We start from the raw sequence: 27,658 nt of genomic DNA, 5'->3' as shown, positions 1-27,658 counted from the left end.
TATTAGTTGTCAGTGTGAAAGTCCTAACTTGCATACAGAGATTCTCCTTTTGCAGTTGTAGTAATATTTATTTAAGAAGAAACAGAAACTCTTGGTTTACACAATTAAAAATCAAGACATACAAAAATTAGGAGAATTGCAATCTATTTAATTCAATTGAAATGGAAATAATTATACAGAAACCATTATTTGTAAAGTATACTGGTGCTTTGATCGTTTAGCACCAGAAATCAGCTGGGTACACATGCCGACGCTGTTTCGATTCTCTTTATTCAGCAGGTTTTTGGGCAACATTGATCCTCCACGTGTGCAAAGACCTGTACTTCACAGGGTGTCAAAAACTCCAGTTTATTTCTAAGGAATATATTCACATAGCGTCCAACCATTCCATTGCACTGAAAGGTCAGTGTTTCTCCAGAAGAGATTGCAGTAACAATTGCACACCTAGAACGAGAAAAGATAAGGATCAGGTAAATGGTACATTGATTCCAGAATATGGACTAATACAAGAGTACAAAAATACTGAGTTATTCCTAAGTACAGATGTACTGTTCCTAACTGCCTATTAATGATTGTTGAAGATACATATATCATCAAGAAAAATAGATGTTGAATTAACAATGGAAATAAAATGAAACCTCGGAATACTTATGTTCATGATATTGTGGTAGCTGATATTCTGGGTAGAATATTTTTGCCGAACGATATTTAAAACTCAGTTTTCTAATAGAACACCAATCACCCCAACCGATAGCACAGGTTATTAAAAATGACAGGAAATGCTTCATTACTATAAAATGCCTCCACTTGACTAATGAAATAACAACCACAGCAGAAATTGCTGTCTACGGGAAAGAAGCTACTAACAGCTACTTATGTCCTCAACGAAATTCGTTGTAAATGCATGAATGGTAAAATCATATGTTTTTTACATTTAAGTTTAAGGTAAGTATATGGTTTTGGTTTTGGGGTGTGTGGGTATATGTTTTGGGGTTCAGAGGTATTTTAAGGGTTCAGGGTGGGTTTGGGTTATGGGGTGCACAGGGTTATTTTAGTGTATAGGATGGGTTTGGATTTTGGGGTGAAGGGGTATTTTTGGTGTTTATGGGGTTTGTTGAGCTTCTTTGAGGCTAAAACTCAGCAGGTCATCGTCCAGGCCACCATACTATCTAGGCTGGATTACGCTAGTGCTCTGTACTTAGGGATTAACAGAGACACAGCGCCTCCAAAGAATACAGAATGCGCCTGCCCGACTACTGTTGGGCTCCCCAGGACCTGTCACACTTCGGAGTTCATTAATAGACTTCATTGGCTCCCAGTGGAGAGGTGTGTTCTTTTTAAAGCACTGTGCATTGCCCACTGTATCCTTAACGCTCAATCCCCTGAAATCCTAGCATACCTCCTCATACCTCATATGCCCACTCGTCTCCTGCGCTCTGTCAATCAGCATTTGGCGGCCATCCCGCGGATTAAGAGAGCCAGAGCCCGGAAGACTCTCTTTCCGAGCTTTAGCTCCCAAACTCTGGAACTCCTTTCCAGTTACCATCAGAAGCATTCAAAATCATGCTGCTTTCCGCAAGGCCATTAAAACTCATCTGTTCTGTGAAACACTGGTTGCGGCGTTCCTCTGCCCTGTCATCCATCTTCTGTCTGAGCTTAGTGCTGGGATGCCCCTTGGCTGGGGCAGCCATGCTCTCTACAAATATTATAACAACATAACTTTGAAAAGGGAGAACATTGAATTGAAGAGTCAACTTAATAATTAGGTTAACTCTTCATTTTAAATTTCTCCTCACAGAGGCAAGTGGGGGAATATTGTCCCTAATCTCTGACCTGGGACCAGAACCCTGGGTTCCACGGAGGGTCTGAGGCAGAGACCCAAATGCAGAAAGCCCAGCTTACTGGTATTACTGTTGTGGCTACTGTGGGTCCTGCAACATCCTCTACTTCCTGGAATCTTGTTTGGATGGTGCTGGGGCTGGATCTGAGGTTCTGGTTTGGACAGCTGAAGTCTCCTGGTGCTGACTACTTGTAGTCAGGTGTACTCGCCCGGTACCTCAAGTTTTCCCAGCCCTTCGTGAGTGGAGTCCCTCAGGGGGACCATATGCTGCACTTGGTCTAACCGAGCTGCCTCCGCGGGTTTCCGGGGCCCACTCTTTGCGGCACCTGACTGCAGCTGCTGCACTCTTGCACTTGCGCACACAGCACAAACTTGCAATCGGCCGGGAGGGGTCTGGAAAGCTGCAGACTGAAATGATGCTCCTGTCCGAGTTGAGGGCTTATAGCTGGCCTGGCTAGGTTCCACGCTCCCGGCCACCTGGCCCCCGAGCTCCGGAGGATACGCCTAACTCTGCTGCAGCTGTGGCTGTGCTGGCGTCTGCACTGATGTCAGGCTTCAGGCTTCACATCTATTTAAACAGAAGTACTGTCTCTATTTTGGTTGGAGATCCCCTCCCCTGCTTTCCCTTGTCACTACCGGACAGGTTACTAGAGGAGGTGGTGTTTCCACTACCCTCTGAGGAACCTCTACTGCTCATGGCTTGGTTATCTATATTAACTAGATAGTCAAAACATTTCACAAATGTGACTACCCTTCAACTTGCATAGTCAATTTCATCTCTTTTTAGTTTTCTTTCCTTTCTTTGTTTAATATTCTGATGTTTCTGCACAATACCTTCCATGATTGCATAATTTTTCTTGGTAGGTCCTGGTATATTCGGTTCCGTAATCTCTTGTTCACCTCCTCAATTTCTTGTAAAAGTTTAGAAACTCGTCTTTCCAGCTTTTCAATCAGAATATTCATGAAATTAACATAACTATTTGTATCACCAAATCCTCATCCAGGTCATCATAAGAGGGTGTGATTTGTGATCTAAGACCATGTGTAATTCTATTTATTCTCAGATACTATTTCAAAGTGGTGGCATCCTACCACTTAAACATCTCTGCTTTCATGAGTTTTTCTCAAAGCGCATATATGTATCTATGAGGCCTTCTTTCCTTTTTGTATTGCCTTGTCCTATGGCATTCCAACTGTTACTCCTGCATTCAAGTTCCTGATAAGATCCACTGCAATTTCATCCCAATCTTGTGTGGTACTCTTTTTGTAGAAGTGAATTTTAAAATAATAATGAGTGTTTGATGAACATAAGTAGACTGCAAATGATAAGATTAATCTGTATTTAACATAACATGAAATGATATGGGATCATTTGACTGGTCTCCTATGCTGTTTGCTGCTCACCCTGATGCAAAAAGTAAAGAACCTCAGAATCATATTCAAACAAACTTTACTTTTACTCCTCACCAATATGTTTGTTCATGAATACTGTCAAGCTTAAGTATTCAAGCTGTACCGTAATTTGTGCATTTTATATCTCAACACTTCCGCACGTCTTTCTACCATCAAAGCTTTAGGGATGTGAGTGTAGTTGGTAAGAAGGTTGCTGTCATAATAAGTACAGCCCTGATGAAAGTAGTGTCCCTATTTGGGCAGGAAGGACTCCTGCATGGTAAACGTGTTCCCTGTAGTACCCAGACTTTTGCTTTGGCCCTGGTGCAATGCTAATCTAGCGTTTGTGCTGAAGCTAGACTTTTCCCTAGTAATGTAAGGGCAGAATCTGTTGTGCGAACTGGAGAGATGCAACAAGTGTGTCCTACAAAGAGGGAACTGGACTGCAGTCAATATACTGAATGCAGTGTAACATGTTTTATGAATCAGCAGTATGTCCAGATCTATTTCTCGGTATCAAGGAGAAATGAGTCTACTGTTGTTGTTGTTACATGCTGTATGGTTATGTGACACACAGAAGTTTGAACTTATATTCCAGGTGTGCATTAATTATTTGTATGTTCGGTAAATATTTGGCCCATATATGGTAGTAGGACTCTGTGTGTTGTATGCCTCTGAGTTCTGGAACCTGTGAGATTCACTTTTGATGAACCCAGTTTAACATGGCACAAGATGGAGGATAAGCATAGCTTGCGCTAGACAGTGGGATTGGAGGTGGCAGTAAGATGGAAGACATTGAAGTGAAGAAGGATGGAAATAAGGCTTCCCTTAGAAATCCAATAAGTACCTTGTTAGCAGAGGGTGGTTGATTAGTTCCTCCTGAGCACTGCCATTTGTTGGATGGCAGGTGTAAGAAATTGGGTTACTGATGGACTGGGGATGAGCCCTGGTCAAGCAACAACCACAATCCTTGTCAGGATAAAGCACAAGCAAACCCCAAGTTAGCCTGGGCTCATGCCCTTGGTAGCTTGGCACAAAGCAGTCAGGCTCAACTTAGAGGCAAAGTGTAAATTATTGCCGCAACACCTCCAACAGTCAAATAGTGAAAAGTCTGCAACAAAAGTTTCTCATACCAGGTTCCAAAAATAGAGCAAAATGTAATGAATAGAACAAGACTAAAATGACAAAACTCCTATCCGTAGAACTGGAGTTGTGAATTTAAAAAAACAATAACGTGTAAAAGAGCACCACCGCTGCTATTTTCTTTTGCTGTACCGTGTCAAAGTCAAAAGTTTAGGCCAACTGCGATGGAGCACAGGTTGACTACATTCAGCAAAGTCCTGCTTAAGTTTTACATTCTAAAGTTTTGTGTCAAGAGGCCCGTTTCTGTTGGACAGGGCTGCTGGATGCAAGGAAAAGGTTAGGGGAGGTTGTCAGCAAGGCATGAAGAGCAGGCGGAGCTTCACAGAGGAGTGGGCCAGAACTTTTCATTGTGTGTCGATGCTGCATTGTGAAGAGATGGTCTGGTGGTGCTTCAGTGGAAACAGTGCAGTCTCAGTGCGAACAGGCCAGTTCACAGGTGCAAAGAGCCCAAAAGCTTGATTTAAGCTCGCTGAGCCATTCCAAAGGTCCAGGAGCTGAATGGCAGCACTTGGAGGCCAAGAACACACTGCAGCTTATTTCAGGAGCTGTTTGGGGAACCTTTTATGTCCTTGAGGGTCAGGAGGACAGCAATCTAGCCTTTGGAGCCACTTTGGGGTCCTCCATTCAAGATGAGATTGAAGGTCCAGTTCTTCTTCCCCAGGCAAGAGGGCAGCAGGGCAGTAGCTCATTCAGAACAGCAGTCCAGCAGAGTGGCAGCTTTTTCAGCAGCATAGCAGTCCTTCCTCCTGGAAATGTATCCACAGGTCCAGAAGTGTACTGAAGAGTTGGTGTCTGAAGTCCTGTATGTATACCCATGTGTGCATTTGAAGTAGGGGAAAAGCTTCTAGAGGTTTCCCTTTGAAGTCCACTGGAATCCTCCTTCCCTGTCCTAGCTCTAGACTAACTACAGGGGGTAGGCAGCCCTTTGTATGGAGGCAGCACACAGCCTAATAAAGTGTTAGTGGAACTGTGCCCAGCTCCCCCTTCTGACCCTGCCAGTGATGACTCATCCAGGCACATCTAAGCCCCCTACTGCGTGTGGATGTCTAGGAGGAATCCACATAACTCAGCTGTTAGCTACAAACAGTCATTTAACCCAGGTATAGGCTACAGGCACTAACTGTCTAAGGGAATAAAATACCAACCTTTTAAAAGTGTAATTTTCTGAATTACACTTTAAAATCTGACTTCAGCATAAGTTAGGATTTTAAATTGTGATTCCAGAGAAACCTAACATAAACTGGTTACCTATTCCCATTTGGAAGTTACACTTATAAAATGTAATAAAGTAACTCCAAAATTATCATATGGGAGAGGTAGGCCTTGTAGTAGTGAAAAACAAATCCAATAGTTTTTCACCACCAGAACATGTAAAAACTGAAAGTATATTTTCTATTATTTTTTATAATAAATAGCAACCTGTGCTCTGGGCTATCCAGGGCCTACCCTAGGAGTAACTTATATGTATTAAAGAGGAAGGTTAGGGCCTGGCAAAATGTTTATTTTGCCAGATTGTAATGCCAGGTATACTGCACACATAGGTGGTGATGGCAGGCCTGAGACATGAATAAACAGTCTATTTAAGTGAGTGGCACAACCAGTGCCGCAGGCCCACTAGTAGCATTTAATTTACACGTCCTGGGTACATGTGGTACCACATTACTAGGGACTTAAAAGAAATCAGATTTGCTAACTGGGGATAAGCCAATATTACTATGTTTTAAGGAGTGAGCATATGCAGTTTAGCACTGGTTAGCAGTGGTCGAGTGCGTAGAGTCCAGAGGTCAGCAACAATGAGATCAGAATAGAGGAGAAAGGCAAAAAGCTTGGGGGAAGACCACTGGCAGGTCTAAAAGTAGAGGTGATGATTGGGACTGCTGTTTCTTTGTTCAAGGTGAGGAAGATTCTATCCAAGGCCTTCTCTTTTGTCTGTCTCTATATATTGCTTCAGGAAGGCTGATGACTGCCAAATGCACTGATTTCTCACTCCATTGTGCCCCTGTTTTAGATACATCTGATGTAAAAGCCACCACCATGCGCAAAGGCTGTGTATGAGCAGCAGCTAGAAAATATTTGAAAGAGAACCACCCCAAGCTGGCTCTGAAGTATTAAACAGTGGATCCAAATCCCCTTTCTGGAAAATATTTATTAAAGTGTGAGAAAACCACCTAATGTGTTCCAATTCCAAGGTCTTAATGACTAAGGAAGGGAATGCTTGCTGAGTAGTCGAAGAGCTGAATTGCGATCAAGGCTGTGGTCTGATAAACACCCAAAGGTGAGGGGACTTAACCAGAACTCTGCATTGTCTACTAGAGAAGCTGAGAGTCTGCCTATTGTCCTGAAGTGTGTCTGTCTGCTGAGAGGGAGAAGGAGGGACGCATTCAGCTCTATTTCATTACATGCACTATGAGAAAATACCCCGTTTAATGTAAACTGATTGGAAACACTGCTTTGGCATTGTGGGGAATAACAATCTTATGCGTGGTGTATTCCAAGATTTGTGCCTTAACTGTTGTTGCTGGCTGTAGAACTCTGTGCACTTTAACCCCTATTAACCAGTAGTAAAGTGTCTATGCTCCCCCTTCCAAATGTGATGACATTGGTATACACCTGATTGACATATTTAACTACCAGTAAGTCCCTAGTATATGGTACATAGTGCACCCAGGGCCTGTAAGCTAAATGTCACTAGTGCACTGTAAGCAGGGTTCCCATTGTAGCCTGATTGTGGCAGTTGAAATACTGTAATACAACCTATAACAAAACTACTTTTGACAGATCAAAACCTTCCTTTACAATATTAATAAGTCACCCCTATGTAGGCATTATTGTCCATAAGACAGGGTGCCTGGTATTTAAAATTAGGACATGTAGAAATGTTATGTTACACACATACGTACAGGGAATAGGCTACAAAAGCAATTTTCACTGTAGCAAGGATTTCTGTCCAGAGGAAAACACTGAGTTACATTGTTACATTTAATAATGGTCATTTCAGTTTAGAAACAGCTAGAAATAAAATTCAAGGACGCTTTTAATGGTCATGAAAAATCCAATTGGATGGTAAGATCATATTCTAATATTTATTAAAGACAAGATACTTTTTGGAAGATATCTTTTGTCTTCCTGTGGAGGCCCATTTGCATCAGCTCTAACTGTCACCTAGCAACTGAATAGCCCTTTGATGAGGTGTGAAAACTGCTTCTACAGCTGATACAAAGACATTGGCTGTGGGGAGGTGTTGTTGTCGATCTGACAGGATGCATTTTCTAATCAAAGGAGAAAGGATCACTCATCCTGCACAACCTTAGGTATGCAGGAGGAACGGGGGAAGTCCCAGATAAAGGACCCTCATGCACGTGATGGGTATGGTGGTTTTCGAGCGGTATATCTTGGTTCTCCACTGTCTAATCACGTGTGTGCATAATCATCAGGTCAATCAGGTTATGCAGGACGAGTGATCCTTTCTCCTTTGATTAGAAAATGTATCCTGGAAACTGAAGGGATCATCCTTTCCACCTCCCCCTCTTCTGATTAGAAGATCTGACCGGATGAGCAGTGGGCTGGATGCAGAAAGGCTGGATCACATGTGTCACAAGCAAATGCTAGCTGACACCTGGATAGGCTTCTTCCTCTTTTCCCCATCAGGCAGGCATAAATCCCAGTGGCAGGAAAGCTGCTCCCAGAACTGGTGTAGTATGATCACAGAGTAGGGGCTGCTCATTTCTGTGGCCACACTTCTGGTGTAGACTCACAGGCTCTGCACAATGGAGAAGGGTTTCACTATCTTTGATTTAAGCACAGAGGACACACAGTATATGCTTTAAAGTGGATGGACAGGGTTCCCCTTGGGAACTTATCCCTTATTTGTTAGGGAGGAGTCAGGAATCTCCTCCACCCAAAGGCTAGTACCATACATAAAAGTGGTATCCAATGGGCCCTCCTGAGAACACTACTTGAACGTGGAAGACGCTAAAGAGGACTGAACCTGCGATTTGGGACTTGAGAAGAGCCTGATGAACTGGACCTGCTCTCTCTTGTATTCATGATCAAGAGATGGATTTCGAGCGTCAGAAGGCAGACCGCCTGCTCAAGCTACAGGACACAACAAGCTACAAGAGACTTTTCTTGCAACTGCCCAGCTGACCAATGGCAACTGGACCTTCCTTGGACCCTGTCTGTGGCCTATTCTTGACTGAGTCTTAACACCCAAATTCTACCCAAAAGGTCTTAGACCATTGTGTGGTGTCAAAGTGTACTTCTCCTATCACCCTTGAAACCTCAGACTTAGACACGTTTATGCTCCAAAGACCTCTTGAAGACGGGTAAATACCTACCAATCGGACCTGACGAAAGTGCATTGCCACTCTGAAGAATATGCAGCTTTCTCCCACTCAGACCCTGATACCGGTCCCAGGATGCTTGTTTCCAGTCCAGAGAAGACTTGGCCAGGCAGTTCGGACAGGACTGTTCCCAAAGGGAGCAGGGTCAAGATTGATTTGCCTATGGCAGTGTCCAAACTGGAATGAGATGTCAAGAAAAAAGGCAATGGATTTAACCAAGATCTGTGACTGGGGGTGAATGTATGAGTTGTTCAGCATTCCGTCCATCAACTTTTCTTTTTACATTTTTCACCCTATGTGGGAAGGATATGCCCTGACGTGGGTCCCTTACTCGCTATGCCACCAGATTCAAGCTATCCAGGATGATGAGGAGTGATTCCCCAAAATTGGTCCCAGGATGCTTGCTTCCAGTCATGGAGGGACCCCGCCGGACAGTTAGGGTTGGACTGTTCCATAGGGAGCAGGGTCGAGACTGATTTGCATATGGCAGGGTCCAAACTGGAGTGATGTAGCAAGCAAAAAAAGATTGATGTAACCCAGATCTTTGACTGGGGTGAATGTTTGATTTACTCAGCATTTCGACCATCAGCTGTCCTTTTTTGCATTTGATGCACTAAGTGGGAAGGGTATGCCCTGACCTGGGTCCTGTGCTTGTTATGCCACCCAATTCAAGCACTTCCAGGATGCTTGTTTCCAGTCCAGGGAGGACCTGGCATGGCTGTTCGATCTGGACTGTTCTCCTGAGGAGCAGGTTCAACACAGATTTGCACATGGCAGGGTCCAAACTATAATGATGTAGCGAGCAAAAAAACAATGGATTTAACCCTGGATGTGACTGGGTTAAATGTTTGATTCGTTCAGCATTCCGTCCATCATCTGTCGTTTTTGCAGCTTTTTCACAGCAGAAAATCTGATTCAGTGGGACCTCGAAGAGAAGGTATCTGGCTTCATGGAGCCCTCATTGGCTACAACCTTCAGCCTAGCCCCGCTAGAGAAATCCAAGGTCGGAAAAGGTGACCTTGTCTAAACATTGAAATCTTTGCCAGGCGAAAGTACTAGAAGAACCCGGCCAGTGAGGAACTTTTCTGAGGACATGAATTTATGATCCCCTTGTAATTCCTATGGCCAGGAGGCTGCTTTCTCCTCACCTGCTGCCCTGCTCGCTCTCTGACCCTTTACACAAGAGGCATCAGCACACGCATAGAAGCCCCGCACCACACACTAGCAGTATCAAACGTTTTTCCCACCCTTTCCCAACTATAATGGACAGCTCACTCAAGGGACCAGGGCGCCTTTTGGCGCAGTGGCAAAGTTACAGGCACACATGGTCACTGGGGACAAATCATCTGGCCCTTTACACAGCTGCAGTGTAGGAAAAGCACTATACATTTACACAACGAGGTAGCAGTTACTGATTAGCCAGTAGAAAGTACTCCAGTTAAGTATGGTGCAAATCTAAAAAAAATCCGAGATTTCGCAGGAAAATCAGCGAATTCGCGGATTGTTTTGCGATTTTGCGTGATCCGCAAAATTCACCCAAACTTAGTAAATAGTAGATACAGTTCTACCATGGTGCTAAGCCAGTACTCCAGTTGAGTAGAGGTATTGCACAAAACTGTGGCATCTTCGTGGATAACTATGCAGGCACCCGAGTTGAAGTTCAAATTCAGTAACGTTTTTAATCAGCCCAAAACATTAGTGAGCACGGTCAAGGCTGGACAAGTGTGCTTTAACCCCATCCCTGCCGTCGGAAATTAGCTGTAATACTCGAGGGAGGTCTTTGCATCCATGAGTTTCTCGAGCGCAATCCCCTTGTAGTTCCTGTGGCCAGGAGACTGCTTTCTCCTCACCTGCTGCCCTGCTCGCTCTCTGACCCTTTACACAAGAGGCATGTGCACACGCATAAAAGCCCTGCACAACACACTAACAGTATCAAACGTTTTTCCCGCCCTTTCCCAACTATGATGTACAGCTCACTCAAGGGACCTTGGTGCCTTTTGGCGTGGTGGCAAAGTTACCGGCGCACATGGTCACTGGGGACAAATCATCTGGCCCTTTACGCACCTGCAGTGTAGGAAAAACACTATACATTTACCCAACGAGGTAGCACTTACTGATTAGCCAGTAGAAAGTACTCCAGTTAAGTATGGTGCAAATCTAAAAAAAATCCGAGATTTCGCAGGAAAATCAGCGAATTCGCGGATTGTTTTGCGATTTCGCGTTATCCGCAAAATTCACCCATACTTAGTAAATAGTAGATACAGTTCTACCATGGTGCTAAAACAGTGTCTATATGGAGGCATATAAACAAGGCAGTAATCTGGTGTACTCTTACTGTGCAAAAAACAATGTTATTCTTGCAAAGAATACATGTGCTGTGATATTCAGCAGACAGAAGCACATATATGTGATGACTCTTACTGTGCAAAACCCTAATCTAAGTGTACCTAGAGGGTGTGTGGGTGCTAAGAATCCCCCAAAGGGATGATTCAACCCCATTATCTGGCTGGAGAGAATGTGAGAGCCCGTCTTGGTCACAAACTGGATACCCCCTCACAGCGATGTCAGACCGCTGCGTGGTTATCTCTCTGCTTGCAGGAACCCTCGATATCAGTTGAATTGCCCCCTCTGTAAATCTGTCAGGATATTAATTATTTATAATAAAAAGCAGCCCTGCGAGCATCAGCAACCGGCACAGGTAAACGCGGTGGGGCGGGCGGGGTGGGGGGTGTCAACAGACGACGGAATAGGTATAATTAAATAAATAAATAATACCTATTCCGTTGTTTGTCGGCTACCCCCTTGTTGCGCTCTGCTCCGCTCACCACTTTTATCTGTGCCGGCCGCCACTGCTGGTGATGTATATTGTAGATTTGCTATGTTATGGATATGTAGATAGGTCTTTCACCCCGTGGATGAAGATAGAACACCATTTGCATATAGTGTGCACAGAGGCCTTGTACATAATGTTCGAGGCATCATGATAATGTTGTGTGAAGCTGGATGTGTAAACTAAGTTGTTTCAGAGAAACTAATCCAACATTGTCTTGCAAGCAAATATGTGCAAAAGTTCACAGCAAAAATGTTATAGTGAAAAATAGGACAGTGTAAGAAATTAGCAGCATCACTACATAGGCCTAACCTGGGAACATAACAATATGTCCCCTCACCTAAGTAGCTAGGGGGACATATAACCGTTTTTCTATGTCAGTCACTGCCAGGAAAATCTGGTGGTAAACGTCAGTGAAAAATGCTCAATGATCCACTCACCATGAAAAAAACATCCCACGGCGAGGGGGGTATTGTTTTTTAGTTTTCAAAAACAATATCTCGCTCTGGGAGTTTTCTTTTGAAAATAAAAAAAATTTACTTTGTCGTACTGCTCAGTCATGTTACAATCCACTTTGATGGTGGTTCCTGTCAATGTTTGAAATGTTTGCTGGCCTGATTTCAAAATTTGGCATTTGGGTCCTCTGCCAGGGCAGTAGGCTGATTTAATCTATTGCCCTGGGGATGTATGGCTCAACTGCCAAATATTAAATCAGTCCCTAAGTCAGAAGGTAAAACTTAACCAGGTCAAATCTGGTTTCTGTATCCTGCCTGTGCTCCATTGTGGTCGGCTTTAAATTGTGCCTAGGTACCAGTCAAATGCAACCAGATGACCCTAGTTGGCGCTCAGTACTTTTGGTCTCTATTTTTAATTTACATTTTAAAAATGTATATCCCTGATTTCATTTGTGTTATTTTATTTACTAAAATCTCCATTTTTCTAAATTGGTTTTGGATTTTTCTTGTGTTGCATTTTGTCCATACTTTTGTTTTGGTCCTGCATAAATACTTTACACATTGCCTTCAAGTTAAGCCTGTCTGCTCTTAGCCACAGCTACCAGGAGCTGGAGCTCAGGTTTATTTAGTGACTTCAGTGGTTCACACTGACAAGGATTGTTATTATTACTTGAGGTGAGCAGTCACACCCTCAAATAAAACTCACATTTCTTACAAGCATGGGTCCTTCATAATTGAGCCTATGGTACTATTCGGGATCTATTGTTTGTCCACTTGTTAAATTGTTGTATTTTCTACACAATCTCCAGACATAAGAGCTTATTTACAAGCCCCTTGCCCCACCAGAGCATCACTTTTATTATGGGAAAAAGTGACGCACCGGCGGCCCAGGGGGCTTGAAAATTAGCCCCATAGTTCCTTCATGCTTTATTCCTGGAGTCCCTTCCCATCGTGCCCTTTCTTAATAGGCACATTTCTAAAACCTGAATTCTTCCTTCATTGTGTTTCTTATCTGGATCGTTCAGAACCCAGATCTTCAAGGGGCTGAGGCAGCCCTTGCTAACGTCGGTGTAAAGATACATCAGACTGCTCAAGTCTGAATACTCTACAGTTAAGCCATTCAACATCATCTCTTTGACAGCTTGTGAGCCCATGTGGTGTGCTACTGCAAGGGATTCCTCAGACCCAGTGACGATTTTGGAGAAGCTCAACTAAATTGGATACTCTGGAGGTGAAAAAGAAAGTTAACAATACAGACTAAATGTCTTTGTTCGAGGATAGCAAGTGGAGAGGCTATTGACACACAGTGACTAGCTTCACCCAATTTTCTTCATTCTCTCCTTGTTTGGACCCCACACAATTTTGGTCTTTAAACTTAATGTTTCAACAGGGAGGTTGTTTGTCTTTTCTTTTGAGGGGTTGGGTGGGTCAAGGGATGAGGGGGGATTTGAGGTGGGGTGACCTTATTATGTTATTTCCAACCTATGTAGTTCAAGTTATAAGCGGGAACTTTACAACAGATGCTTTCAGTACTGATATTGTATCGTTGTGATATTGAAAAGTCAGACTGCATGTCATAAAGCAGGTTCTATGTGTGCCCAATTTTTAGGAGCTGACTTAAGTAATTCCAAGCTCATGCAGTATTTGTCAGATCAAATGTTATATGACTGAACAGTGTGAATGTTAATTTCTTATAAACACGCTCATTGTGAGATATGGGGGCCATATGCGAGAATCCAAACAGGCAATGACCCGAAATAGCAAAAACCAAGTCAAATCAAGCTTACACCAGACAACGTTTAAAGTTTTGAATCATTATAGAGGACACACATATGGTTAGTCAGTTATTTATATCAAAACTATAACTATACATGTGTCTCACCTTTACATATTCTGAGGGATTAACTTACCTGTGAATTTCAGGAAATTGAGGTTGGCAAAGGAAACAGACAAAGGTCATTTACAAGATGAGGAATGAATATTTGCGCTCATGGCCCTATGTGAAACGGCAATCACAAATTGGCTTCGTCTCATACTCTTTAAATACCTCCATAGGCTATACCTTACGGTGAGAGACTATAACACTGTCGCAAAGTACCAGGTCCAGAATCCTTACGTTGTCCATCAGCAATATAAAACTTTATACACAGAGTCTAGACTTGTTTGGCTTTGGATCCCTTTATGTCAGACATTTTCTGCAAATCCTGGTCTATTCTGCGGCGACCAGTGGACCAAAGTCGCTTATTGTCTCAGCTAAACTTTTTGACGATGAGGATTTACAAATGCAGAGAAGACATTTGTGAGACTTTTTTTAACATTGGGTAAAAAAGACATCACTCAGACCTGGAGATGCCGAACATCCCCAAATGTCACAGTATCGAAATGTAGCCTGACTGATACTGTATCTTCAAGATCCGCATATACAAAGATTGGGGCAATTCCCAAAACAACAACAAAAATAAAACAAATGGGAGAAGTATTATGCAGAAGGAAAAAATAATGGACCCATGACAAAACTTTACACCTGCTTAAAGTCACATCAGCAATGGGTCGCATGACATGCATACACAATCACACTAAACCATGTATCTTTATTTATTTTTATTTTATACAACTTTTTGAGCGCGCGATTACCCGGGGGTGTCTTGGCGCTAGACAGAAGATCAAAAAAATAGAACTAGGGTTGTAGATGAATTAGCTTAAACTATTGGTTAAATAACCAGGTTTTTAACTGTTTCCTGAAGAGAGTTAATGTGGGAGTGCTCTTAATTTCTTAATTTGATTGGGAAGGGCATTCCATAGTTTGGCCGTTGCAATTGAGAAGGATCTGTCTCCCCATGTGTTTTTCTTGTTTTAGCTATCTCCAGGAGATTTGCCTTTGCGGACCTGAGAGAGCGACATGGTCTATATGGACAGAGGGCGTGTTTTAAGAAAATTGGGCCTTTTTCATGGATGGATTTGAAGGCTATGCACAGAGCCTTAAATTGAATTCTTTGCCTCACAGGTAACCAGTGAAGTTTTCGGATGATATTTGAAATGGGTTTAAACTCAGGTGATCCGGTGGCAAGTCTGTATTAACTAGAGTTTGTTTAACACCTGTTCATTAAGCAAGAGCGCATTGCAATAATCAACTCGAGACATGAGTAATGTAGAAATCAAGGTATTGGTAGTATTTACAGGAAGGTAAGGTTGTAGTTTTTTAATCATTTTTAACGTGAAGAATGAAGCCGAGACTATGGAGTTTGCTTGATGTGCCTAGGAGAGTTTATTATCAAAGATCACTCCTAGGTTCCTGACCTTGGTGAAAGGGACGGGAGAAGGTCCAAGTTCTTGAGGCCACCAGGTAGGGGACCAACTAGGGGTGAGCTTACCAAATACCATGACTTCGGTTTTGTCTGAATTGAGCTTTAAACAATTTTTACTCATCCAGTTACTAATGGCAAGCATTCCTCGTTGGAAGTTATTAGCTACTTCCAGACCGTTGTTATTAATAGCCAGGACAAGCTGCGTATCGTCAGCATAATATGTAACTGCTAGGTGATGAGCTTTAATGATCCTTGCTAAGTCCACCACATAAATGTTAAAAGGTGTTGGACTCAGCGAGGATCCCTGGGGGACACCACAGGGGAGAGAAAAGGAGCAGGAGGAGTATCCGCCCATGGTCACCGATTGTTCCCGGTTAGCTAGAAATGAGGAAAGAAGGGAAATGACGGTCCCAGATACTCCGGATTTTTTGACACGGTCGATCAGGATGGAATGATCGACCGTGTCAAAGGCTGCGAAAAGATCGAGCATTATAAGTACCGCTGCACCTCCTTTATCTAAGATCATTCTGATCTCGTCGGCCGCTTTTATTAATGCCGTCTCCGTGCCATGACCCTTTCTGAATCCAAACTGCGAATCGTCAAGACAGTTGTTATTGTTGATGAATTCAGAGATCTGACTGTTCATGGTTTTTTCTATGATTTTGGAAGGAAAGGGGAGACATGCTATTGGCCTGTAGTTCGTTACCTTAGAGGGATCTAGCATGGATTTTTTAAGTAAAGGTTTTATTACTGTTCTTTTCCATATGGAAGGATAAATACCTGAGGTGAACATGGTATTAGAGATGTAAGAGAGTGTTTGGGCTAGAATAACAGGAGCCAGTTTAAGTACTGAGGGAGGACAAGGATCATTGAAAGAGCCAGAGTTAATGGTCATCATGAGTTTATGAACCAGTTCTGGTGAGACTTGGTCAAAAGAAAAAGTGGGTACATTAGTAAGAGTGGGGTCAGAGGTGGAATAGTAGATAGTGGTGTCATGGTTAAAGTTATTGAATATTGAATATATGTCACAAACGTTGTCTTGAGAGTAAGTTGACAAGGCATCACACATGGATTGAGAGGCCTCTATAGAAGTAGATTTGTCCTGACCTGTGAAATGTGATACAACCTGATAAAGTTGTTTAATTGAGTCTCTATTTGGTTGTTAAAGAATAAACTTTTCTGAGTGATGATCATGTGTTTGTATTTAGTTAATTGCTCTCTAGAACAGATCTTTTCAAGATGGTCATACTTTTGACGGCATTTACATTCTTGTCGTCTGCAATTTTGTTTTTCTAGCCTAAGACACTCAGTGGACCATGGGGCAGAGTTAGATTTTCTATTAGTAGATCTTTTTTTAATAGGAACCGTGGTGTCAACTAGGCTTTGAAGGCAATTAGTAGAGCTGATGGCTACAGTTTCAGGATTAGAATTGTTAATATCCTGCATAGCGTGTAATTTATTCTTGAAGTCGTCAATATTGATACTTTTCCATGATTTGAAAGTATTAGTATTATAGGATTTGGAGTGGGGGGGACGTAGAAGGGAAAATGTTAAAACATATAGCTGAGTGATCGGTCCATGTGAGGGGCAGTATTTTCTATATAGAGAGAGATTGGAAAAAATTCCATCTAATGTATGTCCTGCTATATGCGTAGGAGAATGGATAAGTTGATTTAATCTTACTGCATCCATTTCAGTGCAAAGAGGGATGGTATCAGGATCGTCACAGAGATTAAGGTGAGAATTAAAGTCACCTAAAATGGTGAAGTTATTTTCACCTGCTACAGGCTCAAGGAAATGACTTAGAGAGGATAGAAATGTTGAGCGAGAACCCGGTAGACGGTAAAGCAGGAACCCTCGAAAGGAACTAGAGTATGGGGTGAAAAATGTGAAGTTGTGTTAATAATTATTGGCTCTGTTCGTATAACAAAGGTGTTGCGATATATTATCGCTATTCCACCGCCTTTTCTTAAAGGTCTATCATGTATGATATTTGCGAAACCCTCCGGCGTAGCCGTGGTAAAATCAGGGTCGGAGGCTTGGTCACCCCAGTTTTCAGTTAGAAATAAAATATCTAGATCCCAGTTATCAATGAAGTCGGCTATTTCATACCTGTGTTTGGGGAGAGATCGTACATTTAGAAGTGCCACTTTAATGGTTTTAATAGACTTCATATGTGTAGATTTAGTGGAACCCTGTGAATAGAAATTATCCAAAGTTTGGAAAGAGCAATGGGGGCAGGTATAGGGAGAGTTATTTAAAAGACATAGGTCTGTGGGAATACAGGGATTGATAAAGGTATTAAGCGTTTTGAGATAGGAAGCTTTGTACTGTAATCGGGGGGATAAAAGGCATGTAGTAAGGGGACCAGGGGGGGGTGGCCCTAGGCCTGGAACTGGGGCAGACCGGCGCAGACATGCCCGCCTTTGGCGAGTCTTCGGCGCGCCTGCTGCGCGAACTGGATGGGGGAGTCATTTTATGCTGGTGAAGGTGGGAGGGTCGAGCAAGTAATCTGCTCTCCTCTGACTCACCCAAGATGGCGTCCAAAATGAAGAGGTCTGAGGCCGAGCTTAATCAGCTGCTGTTGGCCAAAATGAAGAAGCAGGCGTGCGTGCAGATATTAGAGTGGGTAAGTAAGTGCCCAAAGTCAAATTAAAAATGCAAAGTTGTGAATTTTAAAATCGCTAGTTCGCTAGTTACAACGTTCCCGGCTTCTGCCTCAGAAACCTAGATTCTATCTGTCAATACCGCGAGCGCCTGGGAAATGCGGCTTTTATGCTGGTGAGGGTGGGAGGGTCGAGCAAGTAATCTGCTCCCCTCTGACTCCCCCAAGATGGCATCCAAAATGAAGTGGTCTGATGCCGAGCTTAATCGGCTGCTGTTGGCCAAAATGAAGAAGCAGGCGTGCGTGCAGATATTAGAGTGGGTAAGTAAGTGCCCAAAGTCAAATTAAAAATGCAAAGTTGTGAATTTTAAATTCGCTAGTTACAACGTTCCCGGCTTCCGCCTCAGGAACCTAGATTCTGTCTGTCAATATCTGAATGTGACCTCATAATCTGACCTCATAATCTGACAGCAAAGTAAACATAATTTGCTGATGTGTTATTTGCATTTGTGATGTGTTTTGTTAATGAGAACATTTTAAAACCTCAATAAGGAAAACTATAAGGAAAAAAACAGTACCGACTGAAAGTTCTGCTTTGAGAAAGTAGTTTATTACTTGTTGTGGATTGTCTTCAATCACTAGTATAAAGTCACTATCCTATTAAGTCCAATCAGTTGTTTCAATAATTTCAACCTGAGCTCTGCCTGTGGTACGGTGCAAACAGGCTTACCATAAGGAAAATGCTTTAAGCATTTGGAAGTACCAAATAAGTTGAAAAGTCTACAACAAAATGTAATAGAAATCCCACTCCAAATTATTGCAAGAAAGAAAAAATGTAACAAGCAAAGTGACACCAAATTAACGAAAATCCAATAAGGGGAAACAGAGAAATAAATGTGTAAATATTTAATTGAAAACAGTGCCAAAAAGCAAAAAACCACAATGGTAGCCAATGGTTACCATAGATCGGTTCGTAGTTGCAGTTATAGGCCAACCACAATCAATCCTGTGTAGGATACGCTAAATAGATTTGCACCGCTAGGGCCTGGAAATAAGAAAGCTAAAAAAATCTGAAGAGGGTCTTTGTCATTTTCTGAGCAGAAACTCTTCTCAATGCAAGACAAACCTGAAATCTGCCATAGAACTGACGGTCGGATACTGTCTTGAAGTTATGGAGCTAAAATCTGCCATAGAACTGCCGGTCAGATACTACTGTGAAGTTATGGAGCTCTGGAATAAAGGTTTTGAAAAAGTTCCCAAAGTTCCATTATGTGCTCCAACAATGACAGTGCCACACTTCCAAGGACTCCAGGACCTCAAGTCCTAGAGAATCTCACAGTGTAAGGCAGGGGGCACTTGCAAAGTTCAGTCCAGCTCCAGTTGTCACTGGTCTGCTGGGATTCTTCATAGGAATGTACACTACAGCTTTAGCATGTTAATGGAGTCACCCAGTGGATAAACCATATGAAGTTATGGAGCTCTGGAATAAAAGTTTTGAAAAAGTTCCCAAAGTTCCATTATGTTCTCAAACAATGACAGGGCCACACTTCCAAGGACCCCAGGACCACAAGTCCTAGAGACTCTCACAGTGTAAGGCAGGGGGCACCTGCAAAGTTCAGTTCAGCTCCAGTTGTCACTGGTCTGCTGGGATTCTTCATAGGGATGTGCACTACAGCGTTAGCATGTTAATAGAGTTACCCAGGGGATAAGCCATATGATACTGGGAGATGTTTCTGTCCTTGGATTTCTAGTGGGAGGAGGTCGGATCTTCTCAGGTCATAAATGCCAAGTGCAGCAAGTTCAGTCTGCCTTGTATGCTTGTGCAAGTCTATCAGTGTTTTAAGGAAGGCCGAGTGAGGGTCCAATTTTGATGTGCGTAGGAGAGTTGGGGACTCCCTTAAACAGTCATAGTTTATCTCTGACCATGGAGTAAAGGTTCTTAGTACTGGCTGAAATACGTTTGCAGTGGATCCTGTTTTCTGTACTGCAGACAGACCCAAAAATCAATGTGTAAGGGTAAATCCAAAATAGAGAAGGTCTTCGGCCACACAAAAAAAGGGCTCTGCGGCTGCAGGTTCGAATAGGGAGTGTACTATGGTAATCCTAGTGTCCTTCCACAGATAACTCTAAGATTTAGTTTGAAGCAGGCACTGTCCCCACAACAAACCCAGAGGCTGATGTCTAGTAGGACAAAACATGGTCCTTTAGCAACCAGGCAGGGTATACACAAGAATTGTTCTGGCATCATTCTTGCTCTCCTTGAAGGGTGCACAACTTTTACATGTTCTTCAGACAGAGCTGTCATCCAAGAGCTGACATTTTGGTGTCAACAGGAAGGGCAAGGCCAACACCCTGCACATTCTATTGAGCTTATAGGAGTCATCTCTGCCCATTCAGGTCAGCTTATTGTTCTTCTGGGTGGAATTTCACACCATTTTCACACCTCTTTTCGGGCTGAGAATAGGCAGGGAGTCGGTGAAAGCTAATACTAATTAGCCTTCCAAAATATCAGGCAGGTAAAAGATAACTTTCTAAAATTTCGAAAAATGATTTTTTGTACTATTAAGCAAACATCAATCTTCACCATTGAATTAGATTTTTAACAGCTATTAAAACTAATGGTTTTATTTTGTTCTAGCTGGTCCCATTGGCGAGATACAGTATTAGTATTTTAATCTGCACTCTGGTTTTCTACATAGGACAGCTAGGTCTGACACAGTGAAAATAGCTTTAGGGCTTTGTTTCTCTCGGGACATGGTAACATACATTTTCTACATTTGCCACTTTTAATAACCATGCACCCTCTCTTATGCACCATATACCAAGGCCATTTAAGTAAGTTAAATAAGCCAGTCAATGGTTAGCAAATGTCCACATCTGTTATGGGTCAGAGCACATACACTGGGCACTTCCCAGTGTGCAGAGTCTAAAATCCAACAAAAATGGGAGTGGTCATGCAAGAAGGGGCATTTTTTCACACTTGCAGTGAAAGTTGGGTGCCCTAAGACTTATGGTGTAAATGGTGATAATGCCTGCACTGGGCTATATCAGGTATCTGTGCATAAATGCCAGCTCAAACTCCTCGTCTGGGCTGCTTCCTTCTAAATAGAACAGTCGTAGTTCATATATGTATTGGGGACAATTACAGGATATGCGATATTATAGTCAACTCTTCTATTGGTCAAAAATCAACACCTATTGTTTATAAAAGATGAATATGTTCAACTGAAATGTCAAGCTCATCTTTCAGGGAGGTACCATAAAGCAAACCAATTAAACTGATCTGAAGCTATTTCTATTGTTAATGTATTTCTCATTGCTTTTTACAAGGCGTGGGCAGCTCCTTGGACCCACTTTGAAACATCTCTAGGACTATGATAAGTGAATTAGGAAGCAAGGCCTAAGACAAGAGCACATGGCATTAAGTTTGTAACCTCTGTGCATGAAGTCCATATTTGTTGAAGGGGGCTTATTGTAAGAGCACATAGTAGAAATTCCACTCAAACCTATGCAGTTAAACAAGACCAGAAAGCAAATTTCTCACAGTTGCTTAGAGTATCAAGAACACTTGGCTGCACGGTTCCCAGTCTAGTATACGTGTAGGAGACAGCTGTGGTAGTTTTGGGGTTTTTGTTGGAGATCGTCTTGGGGGTGGACTAGGAGGATGATTCTGCTGTGTGAAGCTCTTAGAGGAAGCTTTGAACGTGGTGGTTTCGGTGTTTCTTTTATTGGAATCATTTTTATTGGTAAATTTAGAGGGCAGATAGTTCATATTCTCTGCTTTCAACAATATCCAGCATTTATTCAAAAGTTCACTGTGTTCAGCAGTCTACTATATCACCAGATACGGCAGTCATACATATTCTGATACTTCAAAATGTAGCAAGTTTTAAGGAAAGGTATAGCTGACATATATACTTTACCTGGGATTAGAATTCCCATTATTTGCCAGGGAGTCGCCAATGAGGAGTTCAGCGCCAATCATCCTTTCTGGAGCAGTGTTTGTATTAGTGATGGTCACATACTCAATTTTATACGATGATAATAAATCAACTCTCCACCAAGGGGACTGCTCACGATCTGTATGACTGCAGGATGCTTGATAGTAGTTTGAATTCAGGTTCCCATCAATGGCGTTGATGGCTTGTCCAAGGTGACCAATGTTTGTGTCAGGGAGCTGACTTGACATGGTAGCGCGACCACCTAAGGCGACATTTTCCACTAAAAAAGAGTAAATGTTAAGTGACATTATAATCAGGAGCAGCATATACCATGTTTTCAAAAAATATTCATGCCCACAATTTCTTCTGTCACACTGTGAATTTGTGAGTGGAGAAAACAGTCTGTAATAGGAAAGATGTTTTGGGCTGTTTGCAGGCTAACGTAGTTAATACTTTTACAATATAAATAGATTTGCAATCAACCCACCTGCATACTATGTCAAGAGTGAGACCTAAGACGCCTATAGTTAGGTCAAGCTCCCACAAGACCTGTGCAGAAGCTCACTTCAAGGGCCCATACCCATAAGTAATGTGGGACAAGTGTGAAGGCCTACTTTAAAGATGGGTTTGGGATGCTAGGAAGCAACAACATTTTTGACATGTACTCCCAGAGCAAATGATGTTTGATTAAAGGTCCTCGAATAAGCTGAGCAGGCCCAGAACTAAGTTCAATCTGGGGCGGCTGCAGAAGTAGCATATGCCACAATGTGTGCAGCACCACCGCATTTTTATTATTATTTATTATCTATGCCTTTTGTAACCAGCTACAGAGTAAATGGTTTTGGATAAGACCAACATAAACACACCAATTGAAGGATAAGATGCTGAATGAATCCATAGCTCATACAATATGTATATTCCCGATTTACCCAAAAATGTAACATGTGACATTATAGATTGTTATTGCACAGTATTTAATCAAGCCTATAGACATTAGGCAACCCTAAATAATATTACATTCATAGATCATTGTCCATTGAGACTGTTTCTCCTGCAGCAGGCGGCTCCTCTGCTGGTTATTGAAGGAGATATGCTCTCAGTGAACCCCAGATGTCTTCGGGTCTAGATTACGGTGCATCATCTACCATTAAGCATCTGATTGTTCATTGCAACAGGTCTCATCACATAGCGAAGCTTTAGTCCTCGGAGGGGGTCTCCGGCACCAGTGGATATCAACCCCTTTCTTTGCCTACAGCAACATCATGCCGGTGAATTTGATTGATTCCACTAGGATCTCTTGTACATGCCCTAGTGGAGCTGTCAACAGAGTCACAGTAACAAAGAGATCTGTCATGGCAACTACCTCTGGTACTGTTTTGTGCCAGAATTCATCAACCTTCGGGCACTGTCATGCTAGCTGAAGGGAACTTTGAATCTGGGGCCCCACGTCTTGCACAATTTGAGTTGTCTCTTAGTCCTAACCTGAAGTGGCTCCTGGGGTATGATACTCTGTAAAAATGTAACATGTATTAGTCTGTGTCTATGCCTAGGAGAGAGAGCAGCTGTTTGGGCACAGCATTATTTCCTAAGGTCGTCAGTAAGGGGTGGGCCTAATTCTGCAGACCATGTTATTTTAGCAGATGTAATAGTTTGGTTCTTCTGTCTGCACTGCTGCATATGAGGGAGCTATCAACCTCCTAGGAGGGGGGGGGCGTCTAGTATTGTTACTAAAGTAGTGAATGTTGACCGGAGCAGGAAACGTAGGCCCGGATTTACAAACGTTTGGTCAACAGGTCACAGGGAGCGAGCATGAAAGCACCATGTCCAAAGAGATATAGCACTATCCTGCTCTCCCTTAGTGCTTGCATAGACTTTTGCTGCTAAGCACCAAGCACACATGTTTGCATCATAATGCAAAGGTGTTCACTTGAGTCTAGCATAGGTTTTGTATATGAAGAATACCCTTCAAGAACAAAACACTGTGCATTGAATAAATGTGAAACTTTTCCCACTGTGGATGTATGCTGTACAGTGCAGCAAACATGCAAAGTGGCAAAATTTAGGAGAAATAAAGCATTTCTCCTTTTCAACACCTACTTACAAGTAGCGTTAATTTAAATCCTGATAGCTATCAAAAAAGAGTTGTAAGTTCTAGTCTTTTGGTTTAACATACATTACATTAATCAGTTGGTCTTTCTTTCCTTTGGCGGGAAGGTCGGACAAGGAAATCTCTTGTCTGAGCATGTAATGCATGAATTGAAAATGTGGATCTAATTGATTGATCCATACACCAAATTGATTGGCTTTCCCTTCACTCCCTCCACAAAATAAGCACATCACCATCCTAAATGTTCTCAGCTACAAAAGATATAAACCATTTTTTTAAAAGATGGCTAGTAAACCCTTTGATGAGACCCAACCCCATACTTCTTGAAAACTGGAAATATGCAATGAAGATATCTCTAGACAACTGGCTATTACAGATTTCATCTGTGGTGAATCTGAGAAATAATTGTTTTCACTTTGAAAGCAAAGTGCGGAGTAAGTTCCTAGTAACGCATGATTACGTTTCTCATCCACTCTATTATTACAACGTTCAAGTCCATGCCTAGATGCAGGCCACGTGCTACTTTGCCACTGGAACCAAGCTGCACCCAACTGACGAGCTCCAGTGAGGGTGGAACCTGTCTTATTTTGCTTTTGGTTCAGAGAGGACCAGGCTTGGTAGCTCGAGGTGGACTGCTCCTACTGGATCAGGATCAAGACTGATTTGCATATTGCTGGGGCAAATCAGAGGTGTCATTGTGGGCACAAAAAGATGGACTTGGATGGGGTCCGAGTACTTACCAGTGACTGAGATTAATTCAAGCATCCTTCCCATCACATTTTTTATACCATAGATATAGCCATGAGCAAGGTCACTGCACTATGGAGGCATTGTCTTGGATTCTCTGTACCTTGTACAATGAAGGGTACCATATGCCAAGTGACTGTTGGAAATTTGAGTAGCAACAAAGGAAGAGCTAATGCTCCTCTGGCCACTTACAGAAGTGCTGAACCTGAAGCATCTGTTCTTGCTGGCACTCCTATTGGAAGAAGAGGACACTATGGCTCCTGGATATGGTCACATTTCATGCCATGAGCAAACGTTGAATGTCAACTGAGAATACATTGCTTCCAGTGTATGAGCAAAGTATTAAGGTATGGTAACATGTCTAAATATCATTTAGGGTTAGCACATATGCTGAGGCACATATAATCACAGCATTTGGAGAGTACATTAACATTTGCAAATTGATCTAAGAAATGTATATACTTGTGGAGGTGGTTGGGCTGGTTATGACCAGCCACACTACACTGAGGAGGAACTGAATGTTCTTAGACTTTATAATTCTGTTGCACTTCCCCATGGGTGAACTTGAATGAAGAATCTTCTTTTGCACCCACCAAAAGCTATACAGATGACTTACCTGTTACTGTGTCTGTATTTTCCAACATCCGTTGAGCTATGATCTGCTCAGGTACTGAGGAAAATGATGAATGAGAAACTATTGTCCTTTATGTCTCACGCATAATGACAGTGAATGAAGAAGTTATTTTCAAAACCTCTGTATTTGAAAACAATTTGGCACTCTGGGCATATTGGCGGCATGTACAGGAAGGTTCAAACATTTGGTACCTATGCAGGTATGATGGTCAGGATTCTCTTGTGCATACGAAGAAAAATAAGTAATAATGTGACAATCTTCACTCAGTGTCATAAGTTCTGATTTTCGGGGGATCATATAACACTTCTCCTGACATTCTTCCCTTTATCTGCTTTCATATGATTTAGCCAACCTTGTCTATCGGTTGGATCCAGCGATGTTTTGACTCTCTGCTCCAGGTCCTATGTTTACTCATGCTGACATTCAAAGGTATCATCAAGGGAATTTGCAGAGGCCAATACATTTAAATTCATGAAACACAAAAAAAGGCAAACCAAACTGTCTAAGGGGTCAGCCCACCAATCTGATGTGGATATATCAGGGTGCTCCAAAAAGTGAAAGTATGAGGTCACTGGGGAGCTCAGGAGGGGAGGGAAGGAGACACTACTGTTACGTTACCTAAGAATAACTGAACAGTGGGGGTATGTGAGGTGGAGGGGGCACAACCTCCTGTGTCCCACAGTTTTGCAACCATAGAATGAGGCACATTTTCCTCAACACTTCAATTGTGTGTCATCTTCCTCATCTGTATCCCCAGTGTGTCTCTCTGTATCTTAGCCAGAATCCTCTACTGGGTGTTCCCAGGACTCTAGCACTTCCAACCACAATGCCACAATTGGGCGGTGTCGCACCCTATCACATCATCCCTAATCAGGGCTCTCTCTTCCGCTCTAGCTCTAAATCGTGACATCCTTCACCAAGTTAAAGCCACTGGTCCCACCCCAGATTTCCACATCAGTGCTATACATTTCTTAGATAAATCCAGGGCCACATCTAGGAATGTAGTGCCCACCTTCCTTGTCCAAGGTATGGAAAACAATACCAGTAGGCAGGTTCCCAAGGTGTAGAAGAGGGTTGTATTAAGTGTGCGTATTGGTCCGATCGTGAGATCATAATCCAGCGGTCAGATCACTTCTGTAGATGTCGGTGGGCCCGCTACCAACAGCCTTTCCGTGGCGGGCCCACTGACATCGGAATAAGTCCCTTAGAATTAAATACAAATATCAGTAAATCAGCAATTAAATAGTATACAACAAATATATTACATAACAAATTATCAATTGAAACTATAAATAATTAATTGCCAGGTAAATACTTAATTTTAAAAGGTAAATTACCTCCTGCTTTATTCCCATACAAATCAAATAACCGCTACTAAAATATAAATTATGAATTCAAGTGTAGAAAAATACAATGTACAAAAAAAATCACAAAACACACCAAAATATTTAAAACAGCAATGTATTATTCAATTTACAAAATTATTCACCACTTAAATACTAATAATTAACAATAAACATTACTTAAAAGTAAAAATATATTCATTTAGGTAAAAATATATTTTTGTATCAATATTTATTTCATTCTCCCCACAGCAAGGGCAGTATTAGACTGCAGACTAAGTGCAAAAATGAAAAAAGGCAGAAGGCCCTTGTCATCTGATACAACATCCCCGTATCCATCGGGCCTGCCCATATTCAGGTTTGAAGACACACAATTTTACAGAACACTACATCACCATGCATTAACCTCCACAAACCAGTCCCTGTCTTTGGCTAGGGATGTGCTATAGAAATACCACATTTATACATAATCACTACATTTCCAATTGTTAATGTTGAAAGCAAAATAAGGCCACACACTGAAGTGTTTACACAAAATGTCAAGTTCATTGAAGCCTTACATGTGCTTCCAGTAGCAGCGCTGATGAAACACACAGCATGGACAAGAGCTGCTACAAATATGCCTTTCATCCTGCAACAGAAAAACAAAATCATTGTAAAAAAATGTTTTTATTTTATAAGGTATATTATCAAGAGAGATCCTTCTGGTTCAGCAGACGATGCTACAATATTTACATTTCTGCATCATTTGAATACACTTATATTCTTGGCAACCTATCTGTAATAGTAATAATCCGGTGCTAATGGTGAAGCACAGATATTTGTTATCTGTGAAACTTTTTAAAGTTCTTTGTCACTTTACAGTTGAGCTGACCATGTTTTCTGTTTTGGATGATTGGGCAGTACCACAGTGTGTCAACTAGGGATCCTGGAGACAGTGTCTGTGAGCAGAGTCTGGTCTGAGTGACAGGCC

At 42.2% G+C, this 27,658-nt stretch overlaps 1 protein-coding gene across 1 annotated transcript; it reads right to left on the bottom strand.

The window, feature by feature from the left end:
• Positions 1–130: 130 nt before the first annotated feature.
• On the bottom strand, positions 131–27,315 carry LOC147709523 (fucolectin-like). Its single transcript, XM_086928067.1, has 3 exons — positions 27,246–27,315; positions 21,837–22,134; positions 131–444 (listed from the first exon to the last, which is right to left on the bottom strand). The coding sequence occupies exons 1-3, from the start codon at positions 27,313–27,315 to the stop codon at positions 273–275; spliced, it is 540 nt and encodes a 179-aa protein (XP_086784193.1). The 3' UTR covers positions 131–272.
• Positions 27,316–27,658: the final 343 nt, after the last annotated feature.

The sequence above is a fragment of the Lissotriton vulgaris genome, chromosome 6 (assembly GCF_964263255.1).
Source record: "Lissotriton vulgaris chromosome 6, aLisVul1.2, whole genome shotgun sequence".
Classification (NCBI taxonomy): Eukaryota; Metazoa; Chordata; class Amphibia; order Caudata; family Salamandridae; genus Lissotriton; species Lissotriton vulgaris.
Note: the sequence above shows the minus strand (reverse complement) of the source record. Positions and strands in the feature narration are given on the sequence as shown.

What these genes read in the sequence shown, in the direction of transcription:
- LOC147709523 (XM_086928067.1), bottom strand. Translation starts at nt 27,315, where the DNA reads ATGAAAGGCATATTTGTAGCAGCTCTTGTCCATGCTGTGTGTTTCATC. An exon ending in CGCTGCTACTGGAAGCACAT is followed by an intron (nt 22,135 to 27,245) that starts GTAAGGCTTCAA and finishes ACTCTTTTTTAG; the next exon opens with TGGAAAATGTCGCCTTAGGT. An exon ending in AATGGGAATTCTAATCCCAG is followed by an intron (nt 445 to 21,836) that starts GTAAAGTATATA and finishes TTCTCGTTCTAG; the next exon opens with GTGTGCAATTGTTACTGCAA.